Below are 20,519 nucleotides of genomic sequence, written 5' to 3'. Positions count from 1 at the left end.
GGCTTTAAGGGGGTGACAGCTCTACTCTTACTTGTGGTAATTTTTTGTTCATTTTAAGTTTGAACTTATTAATCATTTTAATTTCAATTCACGTTAGGATTCATTAATTTATCTACAGTAACATCTTTTATTTTAAAGTTTTACTCTTATTTTATAATATTTAAGTTATTTTAAAGGGGATCACTAAATTTTTGTCGTCGGGACATCTATTGGAAGAGCTTGTCAGATCTCCACAAGAGTTGCTGGGAATTAGAATGCAGTGTTTTAGCTGTCTTTTGGGAATCTAAACCCGATTCAGACACTGTAGAGGAGTGGAAAGAGAGAGGTTGTTCCTAAATTTTCATCATGAAGACATCTAACGGAAGAAACTATCACATCTTAATCAAACTGGATGGTAAGTAAGAGAATTTAGCCTATTTCTAGTTATTTGAACTCAGAATCTAAGTAAAAGTCTGGGAGGATCTAAATTCTTGTTATTAGAACAGGTGGCAAAAGGAGCTATCAAACGCAAATCAAACCTAGTCGGAAGCATAATTAAGTGTTCTTACTCGGCACTTTAGGATCTCCGGCACAATACACTCTACGATGGGGGAGACGAGGGGCCTCTCAATTCATGCCAACGACAAATCTAAGATGATTGAATTTCAACCAAACAATATGGGAAGTTAAGCTGGTGTCTTCACTCTATATTTTAGGATCAGAGGGCCTGTTACTATCTTTGTGGAGGAAGATCTCTCTATCTTAAAAATTGGAATATCTCAAGGAAGGCCTTATCGGACCACAGGTAAAAGTAAAACTGGTCAGAGGCAAGAGTAAGTCTCTTAGCTGTAGCTTTTCGGGATCTGAACCAATTTTGACCTTTGTCAGAGGAAAAGGGTCTTAAGTTCATGTTATCATAACACCAACCACAACGGATTGTTGTACATTAACCAAAATTGGTGGGAAGTAAGAATTAATTTTCTTGTTATACTTTTGGGGATCAGGATCCGTTCCAGGCTTTGTGGGGGGTCAATATCTATTTTCATTTGCTTAATTTGCTAAAGGGCTCCCAGAATCTATAGGATAAAACTTGTTGAAAGCTTACGGTTATGGTTTTGAGTACGTGTGCGAGAACAGACCATTGTGAGAAAAGGGCTACATACTTATTATCTACATCCTAAAGAAGGCTCTATTGGATCTCAATTCAATTGGTAGGCTAGGAGATTTGATCCACCTTTAGGAAGTTCGATGCTAAGCCAATAGTCACTTGTATTGCTCTGCAGCTTTGAACCATTGGTCAAAGTCACTGCCACACGTCACAGGACCGTGGCACCGTGGGTTTAGTGAAAGAAAGGTACTCATTTTAAGCTAACTGAATTATTCAAGAGTATAAATTTTCAAACAGTTTTACTCTTTGCTAGAATAAAAATTATTATATCAGAAAAAACATATTTCGGCAAATCAAGTTTGCGGGTCCATCCACCATAGTTTATGCTAGCATAGTAGGTAATAAGCTCTTGCTGATACGCCTTTGTGCAAGGAACTTTGTGTATCTTTCACAAAATTCTTTCAATAATAGGATAATAAAAAAGAATCATAATCTCAGTCAAACTTACTCTTGTATCCAGATTGGGTATCTTCAGGGCCTGTACCAAAGAAGAAAAATGGCCTCCTTTTTCAAAGAGGCCAGGTGAACCAAAAGCCAAAAGACCAGGCCAAGAGCGGATTAGGGTCAGAATGGCCTGTAGACTTGTCGTTTTTTTCCGGTCCCTCCATTCAGGAACGGCCCTTTAAAAAGCACAGGAAGGAGAATTAACCAAAGAAGAGACAAAATAAAGCCAAATGAGGCAAAATCAGGACACACATTAAAGGACTGAAAAACTAAGAAGTAATTGCTCTTTAACTCTAAATAGAAGACTTAAACAAAAACCTCCATAAAAATGTTAACAGTTCAATACTTTCAAATCTTCTATACTTGTCCCTAATAGGCTAAAATATGTTCTCCTATCTTTAATGTCCTATCTTGAAAATAATGTTCTAATATCTTGCCAAAAGTACCTTACTCTTACTTTAGATAGAAAATGGAAGACACAAAATAATACTGAACGATAAATCAATCCAATACGCCTAATTGATCAATAAACAAATAAAGAATTAAAAAAAAATTACAATAAAGCATTTAAAATGAGAAACATAGCCTCCCTTTCTAGAAACTTAATACAATCTACTTGTTCTGTGCTAAAATCGTCATTTTCCCTCAAGCTCCATTCTATCATTGGAATTTGAGGAATCAAAAACCCATGCTTGATTGGAAATACGTGCTATTGCGGTCTACTGCAAAGATGTAGAAAACAGGAACACGATTCGGACTTAAAATAAGCCCCTACTCTAGCTTTCAAGATAATAAAGGATTACATCCCCAAGGGCTCTCAAAAAGACGTACGAGATCGAATCAGGCAGGAGACTCATGACATTTTAAATTTACAAACTAGGTGATAAATAACGTTCTACACTAGCCAACAGGGCAGGGATCAAAATAAATAATTTTATTTCTATCAAAGCTTCTTTCGAAGTTGAGTTTCAAAAATGGCTGGTTTTATTAGATCTAGGCATTCTTGATGTAAGGTGTTCATATCAAATTAAAGATTGATGCATTATTCAGAAAAAAATGGTTCAAGAAACAACGGAAGGTGACTTTATAGTAGTAGCAGTAGAATATATGAGGTGTTAACACAGAGACAGAAATAATTAGAGGCCTAATTCTTGCTATTCATTCTATTCTAACAGAGCATGATTGAGGGTTAACAGTGATTTTTTTTTTCAAAATGTGGCATAGCTTCGTACTATGGAAAAGCATCCTGAAGCCTCAGAAAAAAGCATTTAAACCAAGAAATGAGAGCAGTCCAGGTATTAGAGTACACTCTGATCCCTCTGACTCCTCAATACTTCTGGCGCCATTATCAAAGAGGTCATCGCATGCCTGCTATCAGTGTAGAATTGACGTCCTTCAAGTCTCATCCTTGAATAGAGGCTTTCCATAACTACTTTCTATAATTAAGAAAGCTGTAAGAGCTGATGGAAGTGAACTCTAATGTGACTCATTTGCTTTTCAGTGGAAGACTTTTACCTTTATGAAAAAGAAGTCATTTTATAATTAAGGTACAGTAAGATCAAAATATTCTGTGATACTTCCACTGCAACTGTTTTCCCATGATCCAAAAATGGGCACAAAAAATCCAAAAAAACAAGCTAAGAGCTCATATGGCACTTGTGACGAGGTCGGAAGAGCCAAGAGCTCATACGACATTAGCTCTAGCAAAATTCTAAGAATCAATAGATGAATTTAAAAAGAACATCAAAGGCTTAATGCCGGTTGGAATTTTAAATAAGAGCTTTGAGAAACGAACTCCTTCTAAATATAAAAATTCATTAAGATCCGATCACCCACTCGTAAGTTAAAAATACCTCAATTTTTCAGATTTTTCCGAATTAACACCCCTTCCATCTCCCCCATAGAAAGCAGATTCAGTCCGATTATGTCAATCATGTATCTAGGACTCGTGCTTATTCTTCGCACCAAGTTTCATCCTGATCTCTCCACTCTAAGCGTTTTACAAGATTTCCCGCTCCCCCCCCCACCTCCCCCATTGACACTGGATCCGGTAAGGATTTAAAATAAGAAATTTGAGTTACAAGGTCCTTCTAAATAAGAAATTTTATTCAGATCTGATCACTCCTTCGTAAACTAAAAATACCTCATTTTTTCTAGTTTTTCAGAATTAACCCTCCCCCAACTCTCCCAAAGAGGGCGAATACGTTCCGGTTGTGTCAATTACGCTTTAAGGACTTGAGCTTATTTTTCCCACTAAGTTTCATCCCGATTCCTCCACTCTAAGCGTTTTCCAAGATTTTAGGTTCCCCCCTCCAACTCCTCCCAATGTCACCGGATCCGATCAGGATTTAAATAAGAGCAGTGAGATACGATATCCTTCTAAATATCAAATTTCATTAAGGTCCGATCACCCGAATTTTCTAATTTTTCCGAATTAACACCCCCTCCAACTGCCCCAAAGAGAGCGGATCCAGTCCGGCTATGTCAATCACGTATCTAGGACTTGTGCTTATTCTTCCCACCCAGTTTTATCCTGATCTTTCCACTCTAAGCGTTTTCCAAGATCCCCCCCCCGATAACAATGGATCCGGTCGGGATTTAAAATAAGAGCTCTGAGCTACGAGTTCCTTCTAAATATCAAATTTCATTAAGATCCGATCACCTGTTCGTAAGTCAAAAATACCTAATTTTTTCTAATTTTTCCAAAATAACCGTCCCCAACTCCCCCCATATGGTCGAATCGGGGAAACGACTATTACTAATTTAATCTGGTCTGGTCCCTGGTACGCCTGCCAAATCTCATCGTCCTAGCTTATCTGGAAGTGCCTAAACTAGCAAAACCAGGACAGACAGACCGGCAGACAGACAGACCAACCAACAGACCCACAGAATTAGCGGTCCCTACATGCCACTTGATAAATACCAAGTGCCATAAAAAAAAGAACTCTTTCGCCCCAAAACAAGAACTCATCAAGGAGATGGCTTTTTGCAAAATACAAGCTTTGATAAATTTTTATTCTGTTTCCAACTCCCATTTCTATCTCATCTATTGTTTTGAAGATCCAGACTTCCCTTATGGATTTATTCAAGCAAGTCCCTGGGCGCAGTAAAGAAGTAGCTTACTTGCAAAAGGCTCTATTTAGATAAAAACGCAAAAACTTACTGTTTCTCCTTATCTGGGTGGATCACAAGGGGTGAGAAAAAGAACTCAGTAAATGGAGCACACAGCTGTTCCACTTTAAAATGCATTCGATCTCGTAAATAAGGTACATCATACAAGTTCAACACTGACAGCAATACAGCCTCTATAGCTCTTGCTTCGTTTAACTCACTAATTGCCATTATAGCAGCTCGAACACCACCAGCATTGACAAAAACATCTGGTGACAAAACAGCCAACTCTTGTAAGACGGCCAGGGAGACACGCCATAATTGATCCTTCTTTTGATTTTTTCCCTCAAGGAAACAATTTCCTTCTGCTGCCAATGTTGCCAAAGCTGCAGCAATGCTTAAAGGGAATTTGTTCGGAAGGAGATATAGAATTCGACGTACCAAACGCAATGCATGCCCTCTTTCGCTTGAGGAGCTTACAGACAAATCAACATACCTGAAAAATCAACATAATTCATTTAGTAGGGATATTAGAAAATGAGAAAGTAATATCGCGATCCAAGAAAACAAAAATTAATAGCACAAGAACGTTTCAAAAGAATACAGAACCACCCCTTTTATTAACACCATAGTGAATATTAACTAGAAGAAGGGAAAAACAGTCATTGATCAGCCAAACCCTTCAGTATAGTTGCGCAATAAATTCAGATCTCCTTCATAGAGGTGTACTGGAACCAAACAAAGAGCAGGAAAAAAGGATTCCTGCTTTCCAGAGCAAATGTCTTCACAGGATATTGAATAGAACTTGAGAGACCACGCTAACAATCAGTGAGTTCGCCTTATCTCGCAGCAGCCCCTAATAACGCGGTATCCTGAGTCAGTGAAAATGGTGTCAATGGGGGATTTTATCTTTATGGCGGACGACAGACCCCCCCCCCCCAGAAAAGAAGAGAAAGTCCAAAAATGCGCTTAGCACCTACCAGAGGGGCATCTAGCACTTCGAAATGACAGTCGAGCCCCAGTGGGAAGACATTTGGGCAGCACTAAATATGGGGGATGACTGGCAGCTCTTTCTGGATAACCTGGGTGCCTTTGGAGGCAGAAGAAAACGAAGGTCTAGCGTAAGGTGATCAATTCAATATCCACGGAATAACTGCGGAAAGCCAGGTCGTGACATGAGTTGGAATATTAAATAAAAGATAAATCATAACAACGTCCTACGCCACAGAAGATAATATTCCATTTAATAAAATTGAAGTGCAAAAAAAAATAGTAGAATATCTTACAGAAATAGAAAATAACGATGTCTTATCGAGTTAGGTACACCAGAGGAAAGTCACTAACCTATAATGTTTCCACTCTTTTTGTTAAACAGTAAAACTTTAGTAGTTACACATGGTATAATGAAACGAAATTAATTTCTGAAATTGCAATTACTAAACTTGGATCATGGAGCAACAAATTTTTAGACATCCATTATTTGCTGTTTTTTTCAGTAGTAGATGCTATACAGAATCTCCAGCGTTTGAAAAAAAATGTTAAGCTAAAGTCCTGACAGAGCACGGTAGGTTTTGCCAACCGAAACTGACCAAGCAAAGTCACTATGTGAATCCCAGCTGGTATGTCTGATAAAAAGCGAATTTTCTGGTTTTCCATCATATAGTAATTTTTATAAAACGATAAAAAAAACTACTTTGTTTATCTATCTTAAAACAGAGCGACAACGGACTGCTGTTGTTATGATGGCGATATAAATATTTTTGCCCTCATCCAAAGACACAAGCGATCCGAATATTCACACATAAGGACATTTTTCTCATTGGGCATCGTCACAACCGGCTGCCGTAGAGAAATTCGAATCATGATGCAATCTAGTTTTAATTACGCTTTTTCCAGACATTGAAATAGCTTTTTTGAAGTTAAAATATACCTAACTAGCCTTAAATAACATACCTAAAAAACTTACCGGATTGGTCCTTAAATATCTCTTTATTTGACAAATTCAAATTAAACATTTCTCAGAATTTTGTTCTTTTGTGCATCAGTCTACATTTCCAATTTCTGAAAGGCACATTCCGGCCAGTTTGTCGTCGTCTATTTAAAAAATGCCTGTAACTTGGCTCGGATTTCAGGAACTTTTAATGTTTAGCATGCTATTTTGAATCGGAGTTATATATTTTCAAAACTCATAGGCACTAGAACTTTGGATGATAAATAAGTCTTGGATTTTAATGTATCAAATCAGACTATGTGCATTTGAAATTAAAGTTTTTGAAGTCTTTAAATAAACTGTTAATTTTAATTCTTTTTTTTTCTGCATAAGTTTTGCTACAGTCCAGAGAATATTATTTGGACAGGACAACCAATTGTTTAGCCTAGATGGAAATCAGCTAACAAGAACCAATTTTTACTGAATAAGTGAAAGATTTCTTCGTTTCAAAAGAACAAATTTTCCGCTTCGTTCTTATTGTATTAATATTTTTAGATCTGACGTTTTTTACAGAATCTTACGATGTAGATCATAAAAATCTTAAAAGTAGCGTAATCGGAAAGTTACATACGATGAATCCCCGCGGTTTTTCAATAATTTGCCTCGCAATGCTAGCTTAACTGATGATTTTTTTTTTCTATTTCTGCTTCCATAAGTTTCATATGCTTTTATGTGACGTCCTGTGTCCACGGCACAGAAAAATGCATATGATGATGAGTTGATCACTGCTTTACGTGTTTCATTTCAAGGCTCCCGCTCCCAATTAAGCGGAATGTCTACTGGCTAATTTTGTTTGCCCTAAGATCTCTTTTCACTTTAGTCATTTTGATTGGATTTTTACCATTTGGATTTTCAGGTAAATACATTTTTTCATCTCTTCAAAATCCACACATCCTTTATCATCTTGTATGTCTGTGTCCTGTGGTGGTGCTGTGGGTTTGACCTTAACTTGGTAATACGAGACCTGGAGATGGAACCTAGTTGTAGTGCCACACTGCAGTGCCAACATAGGAATCTTAGCAGTCAAGAAGCGTCGTTAATCTCATTACTTACTTACTCTTGTATGCCTGTGACACTAGAACTTTCAATTCCCAATCGAATGAGGCTTCCTAAGCTTCTACGACCACCCATTCGATATGACAAAAATAATATATAGACACTACGTCTTTAACTAGGTGCCCCCGAATGTGGGCACTCTAATAAGTATTGTATTATGTTTATTTCCTTTTTCTTCCTTTAGGCAAAAGACTTATCCAAATAGTGAAAAAATAAAGGCAGCACATTGGGTTATACCGTATAAAGACAATAGCTGATACCACTAGTCTCAAGGTTTCTATGAAAATCTGCAATAGAAGTCACAAGAATAAAGGGTTCGAACTGCCCCTGAGGATGTCATTTCACTTGCAGATTAATACTACTACTACTACACCATAACACCAAGCCACCTGAGGCTGACACAACTGCACAAGCTCTGCCTCCGTCCTAATCTATTCAAAGCCTCTCTCTTCACACCCTTCCAGGGAGTTCCCATTCCCCTTAAATCTCATAGACCAGGCAACAAATTCAATGGACGAATGTCTAGGGTGACTGGAATCCAGGCAAAGCAAAGTCTATTTTTCTAAGAAAGTATCTGACTATTGTAAAGACTAAAGAGCGGACTTTTTTCAGGTGAAGGATGATTCATTTTCGAAAATACGGCAATAACAGGTGGAAACAAAAACAGGCAAGTATAAGAAAGTGTGCAAAAAAAATCATAGTGTTTCTACGAAGCTTGCCCCATCCCTTGCCAAGATACATGTTCCGTTCATTCTTGAATGTTTGTTTCCTAACACTGAAGTAGCGAAGAAACCACAAAAGCTTGTCCATGTCATACGGCAATGTCTATTGTCAATGTCATAAGCCTTAAAAATATGAATAATTAAAAAAAAAGTTGTTTCCACCTAGGACCAAACTGGGGACCTTCTGCGTGATAGGCAGACGTGATAACCGCTACACCATGAAAACTGGAAATAAAGACTATTTATAAAAAATATATATTACTAACTTATTCTTTGCAAAGCACTTGGCACAAAATCATTCAAAGAAAAAAAAACGACTAAGCACTTATTCGAGAATCGATTACAAATCGATTAGCCAAATATTTCCTAGGTTAAATTCTGGTAAATTTATAGTTTTTACATGATTTTGCTACTATAAATATTACAACAGCATGTTACATTATAATAATATTATTGCAGTAAAAACATTATGACTATTTATAAAATATACATATTCGTAACTTATTATTCGCAGAGTACTTAGCACAAAATTATTCAGTGACAAAAAAACGACCAAGCATTTGTTTGAGAATCGAGTACTAATTTTGTTTATCTCGTCTCTTTTCCAAATACTTTCTAGATTAAATTCTGGTAAATTTAGTTTTTACTTTACTTTGCAAGGTAAAAAGTAAATGCATCGCTCGATGTTTCTTTTTATCTTCTTTCCAAATATACTGAACGCTTCCATCACAAGTTTTATTTTGAGCCCTTAAACGGACCCTTAAAGTGAAATCTTGTTCCTTATTATTTTGCCACTACGAAATAGTTACCAAAACTCTGAAATCTACTTTAAAAGTAACAAATACTTGCTTATATTATTCCTAAAAGTGCACTCATTCACTTTACAACCACGCTTATTATGCTCCTTTCCAAATAGTATATTGGAAAGAGTGCAAAAAAAAAAAAAAATATTGGAAAGAGAGCAAAAAAAAATTCCTAGCAAAATAATACAAGAAAAAACTACAATTCACCAAAATTCTTCAGAAAGACAGGATTTCAAGATTCTCCAGTAGGTTTGGACAAATTACGTTCATTTCTAATGGACGGCTCAGACGGCATTCGTAAAGATCGTAAAGTCGTTCGCAAAGTTCGTAAAGTTGCTTCGTTAACCTTCCGTAAGCCTTTACGTGAGCAAGCATTAAAGTAAAACTTTAGTCAACTTTTCTCGTAAAGTTCATAAAGTTGGCCAATAGGGAAAGAGTTCCAGAGCAAAACTTTTAAACAGATTTGGAAATGTGGAATCAGGAAACTGAAGATATATTCTGATTTCTCTAGTCCAAGAAAAGCCTGTCATATACTAGTCTTCTCAAGAATAACACAAAGACAACATCTGTATTGAAAACATATTCAAAGAGATCAGCATTGTTATGTACCATCAGTTTGGTGATCAGTTTACAGGTGAGTTGAACACTACTTTTGTTGTTTGGTTGGACTTTAGACCACATATAAGATACTATAGTATCTGCAAAAACGCAACTATTGCTCGTTCATTCCTTCAAAGCAGGGGGAACGAGAACAAGTACAAGGCTCATATGAGCGGTGAAAACTTTACGGAAACACACTTTGCGAACGACTTTACGAACCTTACGAACGCCGTCTGAGCCGTCCATAACAGGGCAAAATTATGCCAATTAATAAAATCTTCAGTATTTCTGCTTTTCTTTAAAGGCATTAACAGGGAATTCATAAACTAGCGTTTGCGCCTTCCTAACGAAAATTTTTAGACACAATTTTACTGACAAATGTATTTCAACAAGATATCAATTTTTTTTACTAACAAGGCTTACTGAATTCCTGTGCAAAAAAAAAGGGATTTTCCTGGTTGTTCGAAGTGAGGGGCTATTTTTCTCCAGCTAAGAGTTTTCAACGATGGCGATTTCCACATTGCACTTTGTATTACGATTTGACGTCATGTTTCCCATGACGTCATAACAGATCCCAAGCTCTGTTTTGAAATTCTTAAAAATATTTTCCAATAATTACAAAATATTACCGTTGAATATAAATAGTAGCAATTATTTCTGAATGATATTTCCCAATTTCTAAGTCCATTGGGAATTTTTTTTTTTCACTAAAAATGTTCTCAGTAAACGTACTTTAAACTTCCAATTATAATGGGAAAGCGTAATCCTTCTGTGGCGCAGTAGATTGATCCCTGCTTGCCCATGCAGGTCCCTGGGTTCGATCCCAGCTCAGGCTTGATGTCTATCTCAGTAAAAAAAAAAAAAAAAAGACTAGGCAACTGAAACGTCGACAATGGGTGGCGCCAAGTTGAACTTAACCGCCTCTACCTCTTCTTAAGTAGAAGTAAAAACGGGCCGTGGTTCACCCTTTAATAAGTTGTAGCTTCTGCTGCAGCCATGATCTCTTTGCCAAAAACTCACTAAATTAAATCCTAAAGAAAGGCAGGATTTTAAGATTCTCAAGTCGATTTGGCTAAGTTGAATTCATTTCTGGCAGGTCGGGTTATACTAATGTATGACCTCTTAGGCAGTGTCTCTTCTTTTCTTTATTGACGTTGAGCTCCTTGGAATTCGTAAACTATTGTTTCCATCATCCTTACAAAAAATTATTACGCACAATTTTACTGACAAATGTGTTTCAACAATACCATAGTTCGGTGCTGGGATGTTCACATGGCTCTTATTGATAAATTTTCCTATATCCATTTAATAAAAAGGAAACTTAAATTTCATTTAGTTCAGGATTATTTTTAATTAAGTATCTTTTTAGCAAGGTAAAGTTATTTGTATAGTTTGTTGCTCTGGGTGATTATGAGACTCTCAGCTATCTTCCTGTATTAATTTATATTTAATAATATTGAAACTTTCAATTTCTTCAATAGTATTGAAAGATCCTGGGCTAGCTGCTACTTTCATATTATTGTTGTGTTATTGTATATTTGCCGTCATGTTTATCTTTGTATTGTAGTGTATGTTGTTATTGTATCTTTATCTAGTGCCTAGTTTTTCGAGCTTGTCTCCCCATGGGCCTATGTCATATATATACATGTATGTGTGATTAATAGATAAATGAACTTGAACCAAAAAAATTTAGTTGGAAATGATTACTGATTTCCTTTAACAACCGTTCTTGGAGAAGAGGTTCGTAGATATGAGCCGAGATGAAGAAAAAAAAAAACATAACATAAAACTTGCACATTTCTTAATTCAAAATGATTATAGAGTTTTAGTCTTTTGCAGTTTTGTATTGCATTTGAAGGCTTTTTCTGAAATTTCAAATGATGCATTAGGTTCTGAACCATTTTAAACATTTGAAGTTCCATTCTGAAAATCCTGCAAAATTATCCACTGAAGGAAACACTATCATAACAAAAGAGTATACCGTTCGACCCATTCAAAATTCTTTCAAAAACATGGTCCTTACTGCAGATATTACGCAACCTCACTCCTCACTTAATAGGGTCAGATACAGCCCTAGGCCATACAAAAACTTCTCAACATTATAATAACAAAACCCATACTGTATATTAGTAAGATTTTCAGTCGTTTTCTTTGATGTTTTAGAATAGTATTATTTAAGAATTAAAGACGCTTCTTGACTACTAAGGTCCCTGCGTCGGCCCTGCAGTGCATTCCTGCAGCGTGATTCGATCTCTGGGTCCTGTATTACCAAGCTAAGGTCAAATCCACTGCGCCACCACAGGACTAGAACAGTATTATTATTATTATTTAAGAATTAACGACGCTTCTTGACTACTAAGGTCCCTGCGTCGGCCCTGCAGTGCATTCCTGCAGCGTGATTCGATCTCTGGGTCCCGTATTACCAAGCTAAGGTCAAATCCACTGCGCCACCACAGGACTAGAATAGTATTAACCACTTTTTGTTTCCGTGTTTGAAATATTTGCGTCTTTCTCAATTTCATGAATAGCCGAGCACATTCTAAAAGTTTCCACAAAGTTCTCGAATTTTACAACTACACATCTATTTCTGAAATTGAGAGACACAAGCACCTGAAACACAAAAACACGCATGAAAAATAATATTTCAGGCAGTTTGAAAACACGGTGAGCAAGCGTAAATTAAAGCAAAGATGACCCTGAATATATGATTAATGGAAATGTCTGCATCTTATATCCTGGAAGATATCGTGTGCAAAAAGTTGCGATTCAAATTTACAACCCCTACTTTTTCCTTCTTAGCTGGCTGTCTGCCTGTAAAAACATAGGCACAGTCTTATTTTTCCCTTAGACATGCATATTTTAAGTTTTTGTATTTGTAGGTTTGCGTTCCCTTAGAGTAGACCAAATTTGCTACTAATGGCTCTGTAGCAATGATCAAAAGACGGGAAACATCACGAAGTTCTTACAAGGGGCCTGGAGCTTCGGGGAAGGGCATCTTGAGATGAATATAATGGAACATTCGCAATCTAAAAGATTACTTAAAAGTTTTTCATGGAAAGGGGGTGGAAGGGTCCTTCGAATCAATCTTTTGGGAAATGAGCCATCTCACGCCTGTCTGTATTTATATCTAGAATTTGTTGGGTATTATTTCTCTTTTTGTGCTATCTTTAACTTTTTTGCTACTGACAATTCAGAAAAGGTGCAAATGTAAAAATGCTACACGTTAGGCTCGTATCAAGGAGTACTCCTAGTTCAGGACTCTTCCCCAAGAATGTTACAGCCTTTTTTGCAAAATACTGCAATTTGCATACGATTCGTCTGTTTGTGCATTTTTGAAGAAATTCCCTTGCCCTACCTCCAAGGAATGAGGCCCAAAAATTCAGACGTCCTAAAAGTGATATCTATAATCCAATTGCCTTCAGGTTAGCTTTAGCTGGACAAGACTGGATCATTCTTGGTCAGGCAGCAAAACTATTAAGCCCGTGGAAATTCTCGTTTTTAGTATCCTAGCTATTTTTTTAGTCTAAAATGAAAAAAAAAACTTTAAAAATGTAAAACAATCATCCAACACAGGTTCACAAACGTTAAAATATGGCAAATATTCAAATTTATGAAGAATCTCTATAACATATCGAGCCCTGAGAAAAGGCAGGAACGCAAGGATTCCTTAGGGAGAAAGAGGGTAGCGAATTCCCAGAAGAGTAAAAACATGGTTTTACATAAAATTATAGCAAGTTAACGAGAGAACCGTAGAAATCTTAAGATTCTGAGCGACCAGGCCAAATGCTCCCCTCTCCTTCGTACGCGACTGACTACGAGTTAAGAGTATTCTAATTTGTTTCTTACCTGGTAAGGAACATAGGTAGAAAACCATTAACAGCTGTGTTGGCGTGTTCTGGGCTCCTAAGAAGGCTTCGCAAAAGACGCAGGGCACATATTCGGACAGTTCGAGTCTTATGCAACAAGACAAGGGCAACCCTGAAAAATTAAACATTAATTGAACTACTTATTAGAAACATATAGATTATACAGCATTTTGATTGTTGTCTGAATTTGAAAAGTCAAAATTTGTCTTGTATAACAAATTCAGGAAGTCAAAATTATTTTACATGATAAGTTCGGACATCGGGAGGGTGTAACAGTCTGTAAAAACTGTTTTTCAGCCTGAGAGAACCTTCATTAATTTTTGTTTAAAGTAGATAAAATTCTAGATAGCCATCCCAAGCAATAGAACGTCCCAAACTAGACCTTTCCACAGGTTCTAATTTTCAGTTGAAATTAAGAGTGATCATAAAACTCAAGCTGATAATGATAAAATCATTCGAATTTTTTTTAATCTAAAAAGATTTGTCCAACTCAAGGTTTGAACACCAAAGAATTTGGCATCTAAATTGTCACGACATATAAATCGTCCAGTGTGAACCTAGAGCAAGAGGACTTTTTATCTCCCACAGAAGTCTGCAAAGCATTAAGATATAAAGCAAAAACAAATTTACTCAGGTTTTATTGGAATCTTTTTTGGTTTTTCGATCGACAGTTTCCTTTTTTTCCGATGTCAATTAGAGATTGAATGAATCTTCATGCGACTTCTTAAATAGTTAGGGCAATAGCCTCCATATCCAGACGCTTGAACATTTCAACTTCAGTATTTCTGAATTATTTTTGCTACAATAGTCTTTTGAAGGAAAGATTTGACTTGAGGGTTGATAATCTATATTTTTGACAAGTTGGTTAGTAAGGTTGCTTTAATTTTTAGCATTGTTTAATTGGAAGCACATAAGTTTACCACTAGACAAGTGCAGTGTTTCTTTAAGTCTGTATCTATATTTGTGTTTAAATAAAAATATTCTGATCAAATAGTTTGTAGTAGCAGGTATATCAACTGAAAAAAGAATTTGAAAATGATCAGTCTGGATATTGCTGATTTTAATGTGCAGTTTTCTTCGAAGATTGAGAACCAGTTTAACCAGATAATTGAAAAAAAAAAACAGAAGCTCCTACACTACTACCATGGTTCTAGAAACACAATTATGAACTGAGAATCAGCCAGCCAAATCAGCCATATTAACACTTGGGAACATTATATCACAAGTTGTAATGGTATTTTTTACCAGAATAACAACAACATCATTATTTCTCTCAGTAAACAAATCTTTCACTCAAATTAATGTAATGGGCAATAAGAAGCCAATTTTTGCGGTGAGATAAGGTTCTTGGAAGATATACAATTTCAATATTATTCAAACAGACCAAATTCGACATATTTTCGAAGTTTATATCTTTAAAGCCACTTAAAAAGGTGGCCATGTTGTGTTTGGCCAGGAGCGATGAGAAATCTGTTTCTATTTCGTTTAATGTGTTTTGTTTATAGATTGCAATTTTGGGTATCGTCCAATCCACAGGTGCTTTTAAAAGCGTTTAGGAAAAGAACAGTTGACTTCCATCTCGGACAATCTAATTCCAAAGATCGTAGCTCTTTGATAGATATTCGTAGAACTCTTGCCTCGTCTTCAAAGGATTAGCCAGTCGTACTTCATTGTCTAACATTCTTCTAAAGACCTAGAGGAGTCCAGAATCAAACGTCAAACGCAAGTCGTCCTTGTCTTACTCAACTTACGTGACACCAGAATCGCCACTTTCTTAAACGAACTTCGTCAGTCATTTGTGTTTTCTTGGTATGACACCTGATCTGGGAATCATGTACTCTATCAGTCCAACTAGTAGCAAGTATTCTATGAAGCCAATTGTTCTCAGACCAAAGTAATTACCAAAAGGAAGTGATGAAGCAGACTCACTAGAGACCTTAGTCATTTTAGTATTTCATGCGCATTTTTTTCTGTAGACTACGACAGTATTCTCGCCGGGTGAGGTCCTAGTTTTAATAAGGGTATCTAGCGTGAGAATCTCCAGTCTTTCGATAGATTTTTAGCTGGAATTTGCAATATTTTTGTTCCTTAGCAGCAAATTGGTAAGAGATTTGTTTTGCACCTTGTAGAGTCAATAATGTGTTTTTGTATTTTAATGGAGATGTTCGAAATTATAAGCCGCAAATTTTTTCAGCGTATCCACTTTTCAACTATTTGGAAGTGTATTGGCTAGTTTTGTAAAGTTTGAATACTTTTCTTTGGCCGAAAAAAGACGAGAGAGATAAACATGTCAATATCCAAATCTAACACTCATAGCGGCAAAAACTTTCTTCTATCCAGCTCAATTATCACACTCTACAAACCCAGCATCACACCCACAGCTGAATATGGATGCTCATTATATGCTGGTGCTCCGAAAATGCTATTGGCACCACTCCACAAGGTCCAGAATAGGGCAAATAGGGCGTGTTGTGCCTCCACATGACTCGCACCAGCCCCTAATAGAAAGGTTTAAAGTAGTGTCAATTCCTGTTTTCAAAAAGTATATGAATTCAACTCCCACAGACGAGCTCTCTCGGACTGCCCCCCTACCTTTGTCCAGCCATCAAGGAAGACACAAAGGCATATCAATCGATCCATTTATCTAAAGAAGGACACGCCAAGAACCGAGTAGCCTACTTGAGGAACAACTCGATCCGGCGTTGCAATTATATCTGGACCGATCTTCCTTGGGACATTATTCCTGCAAATCTCTCTGTTGACTTCTTCAAAAGAAGGTTCAGTAGACATTTAAACCTTGAGATTTCGGAACAAGAGCAGAATGACAGCATACCAGGTACCATTAAGTACCTGGAGCTGTGAATATAGCAAAAAAAGGACCGATTTACTGCAAATGTAGCCATTGGAGTCAGGCATTGGCTTACAGTAACTTCGTTATGCATGCATCGTGGCGTAGGATTTCCAGTATCACCTAATAACCCAGTAAATAGGTCTTAAATGGGTGTGTCTGCAAGGGCACTATATCTAATGACTTCAGTCTTAGAATATAATGTCTACTTGATGGGAGTATCCTGAAGATCTTTGGCATTTGGCAGTTTATCATCTGCTACAGTGCTCTGTAAGGCTGCAACAAAGTCTCATTTCCATCAATGTTTCCTGAACAACGGATTTTCACAGTAATACAAGATTTCAACACTAAGGCGATCAACGGTCTGAAATGAATTCAGAGACGACTTTATTTATATTTTGACATCGGAGGGGCTTGGGAAGAAGAGGGAGTTATTGAACCATTTAGCTGGTGACATTTACTTTTTTTGAAAATTTCTAGGAAGAAACCCCAATAACTTCTGAAATCGATCCTCAGTACCAGAATTTGAATTCTCAAACTTTGCTTACTGACTCAAACTTTGTTACTGACTAACTAATAGGAGTGATTGGGAGGCTTAAATCTAAGAAGGAAAAGGTTATTGCACAAGGGCCTGAAGAGGGTGGAAGAATTACAATTTAGTTTCTGTGCTTCGATTTCATTTTGTTGTTGTTTTTTAAGTAATTACGGGAAAGGGGAGTTGTCCTAGTGAAACACTTATTGCCATAGAGGTTCAAAAGCAGGCTATATATGAGTATCACACTTATATGAACATTTATCACATATACTAAAATTCACAAAAACATCTGTTTCATCCTCTATAACTCACAATCAACAGGAATATTCGGTTTTTTTTTTTTATATTCTTGTCTCTTAAAAACCTAATCGAATGAAAATGTGTGCAGTAAGCTATGAGAACGAAGTTTAAGATGACATGTGGAATTAAAGCATGCGGTTTTAGGCGTGCATTACAGGACTGGTGTGCACAATGGAATATAGATCAATTTCATATGATTCCCCATAACGATTGAATTTAATAATCATATTTTGAAAGAATTTCTCATAGTGTTATCTAAGCTGTTTTCCAAATAAGATATTTACAATAAAAAATCAAACTGATTAAAAGCATTTCTAAAAAGATGCATGGAACTACAGTTCTTGAAACTTTTCAAATGAGTTGGTCCAAACACTGAGTTTAAATAAAGATAATGCCCTAATCACTTAAAATGAGAAAGATAAATACCTATTATAGATTTTGCATAGTTCGTCATCATTTAAATCACTGAACTGAGAATGTCTTGGCAAAGTCGATAGTACAGAAAAGATACCAAGAAACTGAGGTGAAGAATTCTCCTTTGCATTCCGAAGCTTATACAGGCAGTCTTCTATTATGTTGTGAATATCTAAAAGAAAGTAATTTCCCACTCATCATCAATGATTGACAAGTTTCCTTCTTTAAAAAAAAGACATAAGAAACAAAAGAATGCTCCTAATTGCAACTATTTTATTACCCAAATAGCATCTCTCAGAATTTTCTAAATAAAAGAATATAAATAAAAATAAATTATCTTCTAAATACATCTCTAAATCAATTTATTTTCTAAATGCATTATTTCTAAATAAATAATTATTTTATAAAAGAATCTCTTATTTAAAATAAAGTTTTTTATCGATTCAATGCTTCTTGTAATTTTTTCCATTACCAATGAATACTAGATACGTATGAGACCTAAAGGCTAGGTATGTGTAGAGTTGACAGAATAGAGTGAACGGACATAAGGATAGAACAATAACTCCAAAGGGGATAGAATTGCCCCTTTCCAATGAATAATGACATTTAAATCCGTTTCGATACGAGTCCCACTAGATACAAAACGAGTAAAAATCTAAAAATTTCAACTAAATGATTTATACAATCTCCTTCCAAAAAATATTATTTAATTATTACCTATTTTTATTATAAATATTATAACTATAAATATTTAATTATATATATAAATTATTACACAAATAGCTTCTCTCACAATTTTCTAAATTAAAATGGACTGATGATTTCCATTATAATACTATTTCTGTTGAAGGTCAAATATAGACCAGCAGATTGTCCTTCGTTCAAAACCTTTTAGACTTGTACTGTACTTTTTCTAAATTTTCAGGTCATAAGATTTCTGTAATCAGACGATCCTAGGAACATTAATCTAGCCTATGGTCCCAAGGCCCAGTCAAAAGATCCAAGAAGACTGACACAGAAGCTATTACTTAATGTGTTTATGCGTATATGCTTCAAGCTTACATTCTATAAACAAAGTAATCAATATGATGTTATTTACGATGTCAAGTTATTTTAAATAATATTTCTTAGACACTATTCTGATGGCTAAACATGCTAAGAAAACTTTTTATTTTGTCCGGGATTTATGAATTATGCCATAGCTACTCACTTTTCCCATAACATTTAAAGCCTATACAAGTCAAAAGTGTTCACTCCGAGGGAGGGTGAATATTTTACAGGTTTTAGAGAAGATTTGGAAAACAAGGGTATTTTCCAGGTACTTGAAATACCTATGAATTGATACTGCTCCGTGGCAAAAAAAAATCGAATGCCTTCAAGACAGAAGACCTGAAGAGGTAAATGTACACTTTTTACAAAGATAGTCAAGTTATAGTTACAATCTAGCCTCTTCTTCAAATGTGATTCAAAGCCTTTGGTCTTGAAATAATAAGATGAAAATATGCTTGAGGTCTTTTCTAAGAAATTACTTAAGGATAATTTTTAGAATAAAACTTATAAATAAAAAACCTTATCAATGAAGTTCAGTCTAACCCAGTACAAGAGCTTCTTTCAAAAGACCTATTGTGTTAAATTATTGTTATGGGAAGACTCTTTAAACTGAGTCGAAGCTACGGCTACAAAGGCCCATAGACATACTACACCAATCAAAAAAAGAGAAAACTTAAAATGAGAGGTATTTGGCTGCCTTGGATCAAACAGTTTGTGGTAACGAATTATAATTAACGAGCAAGTTGGGCGAATAATATCCATAATTCTAAAAAAGGAATGTTGATAACAATTAATGCATCAAAGGAATTAGCTTTTTATGCTGATTCTAAATATATTAAGTTTACAGAGTTTAATGTTACACATCAAAATGGCCCGAGAAAATCGGCCTTATTTTCGAAAAAGGGGTGAAGACTCCCAAAAAGGCAAGTGATTTCAATAATAATCACACCATTAGGTTCAGCATTTCAGAGAACCTTACTGTGGATATTTCAAATTCCACAAAAATGTGGAATTTTGCATTCTTTTTTTCCCTATAATAAAGATCACACCTGTGTTTGTTTGTTTGTTTTAGGTATCTTTTTTTTCTCTAGGGTTATCGAACCGATGGTCTCGACTGATGGTCGAGCCGATCGAAAGGTCACTCATAAGAACGGAAATTAAAAGTTATACTTCTCTTTATCGGTGACCAAACAGATGTGCAAATGGAAAAATAGCGTTTTATGTCATTTTGTGGCACCAAACTATGATTTAGCCCCGCGGAGGACCAAGTTTATATCGAGTAAAAAATCTAAAATAGCTAATGAATTTAAAAGTATCAAAAAAACATATATTGAGGTTCTCAGAACCAGAAGTCAGAACCTCAATATCGTATCGGAAAAGTCATGCAGTTCATACAACACAAATGCTATGGACATTTATCTTAACGTTTGATTTAACTAAGTTAATTTACTTGATTTTTTATGAGATCATATCTAGTGACGTATAATTGCGTGTCAACTATTATATAACTGCGGCCATTATGTAGACAGGGGACGCCTAAAAGAGCGCATTCAAATGCTCAAATTGCTTAACTCTTCATGAGTCTTATGATGAACATAGAAACAGATAAGGGGCGGGAAGGATCTTAGTTCTC

The 20,519-nt window shown here is 35.9% G+C and overlaps 1 protein-coding gene across 5 annotated transcripts in view; it reads right to left on the bottom strand.

Moving 5' to 3' along the window:
• The window catches only part of LOC136032922 (rapamycin-insensitive companion of mTOR-like), a 167,492-nt gene that overhangs the window by 134,662 nt on the left and 12,311 nt on the right, over positions 1-20,519 (bottom strand). For all 5 annotated transcript variants that reach the window (XM_065713389.1, XM_065713386.1, XM_065713387.1 and 2 more), the window contains exons 3-6: positions 17,849-18,008; positions 13,720-13,851; positions 4,755-5,198; positions 1,596-1,767 (exon numbers count right to left, since the gene is read on the bottom strand). In XM_065713389.1, the coding sequence (XP_065569461.1) occupies positions 1,596-1,767; positions 4,755-5,198; positions 13,720-13,851; positions 17,849-18,008 (908 nt within the window). The remainder of the gene's footprint in view (positions 1-1,595; positions 1,768-4,754; positions 5,199-13,719; positions 13,852-17,848; positions 18,009-20,519) is intronic.

The sequence above is a fragment of the Artemia franciscana genome, chromosome 11 (assembly GCF_032884065.1).
Source record: "Artemia franciscana chromosome 11, ASM3288406v1, whole genome shotgun sequence".
NCBI lineage: Eukaryota > Metazoa > Arthropoda > Branchiopoda > Anostraca > Artemiidae > Artemia > Artemia franciscana.
Note: the sequence above shows the minus strand (reverse complement) of the source record. Positions and strands in the feature narration are given on the sequence as shown.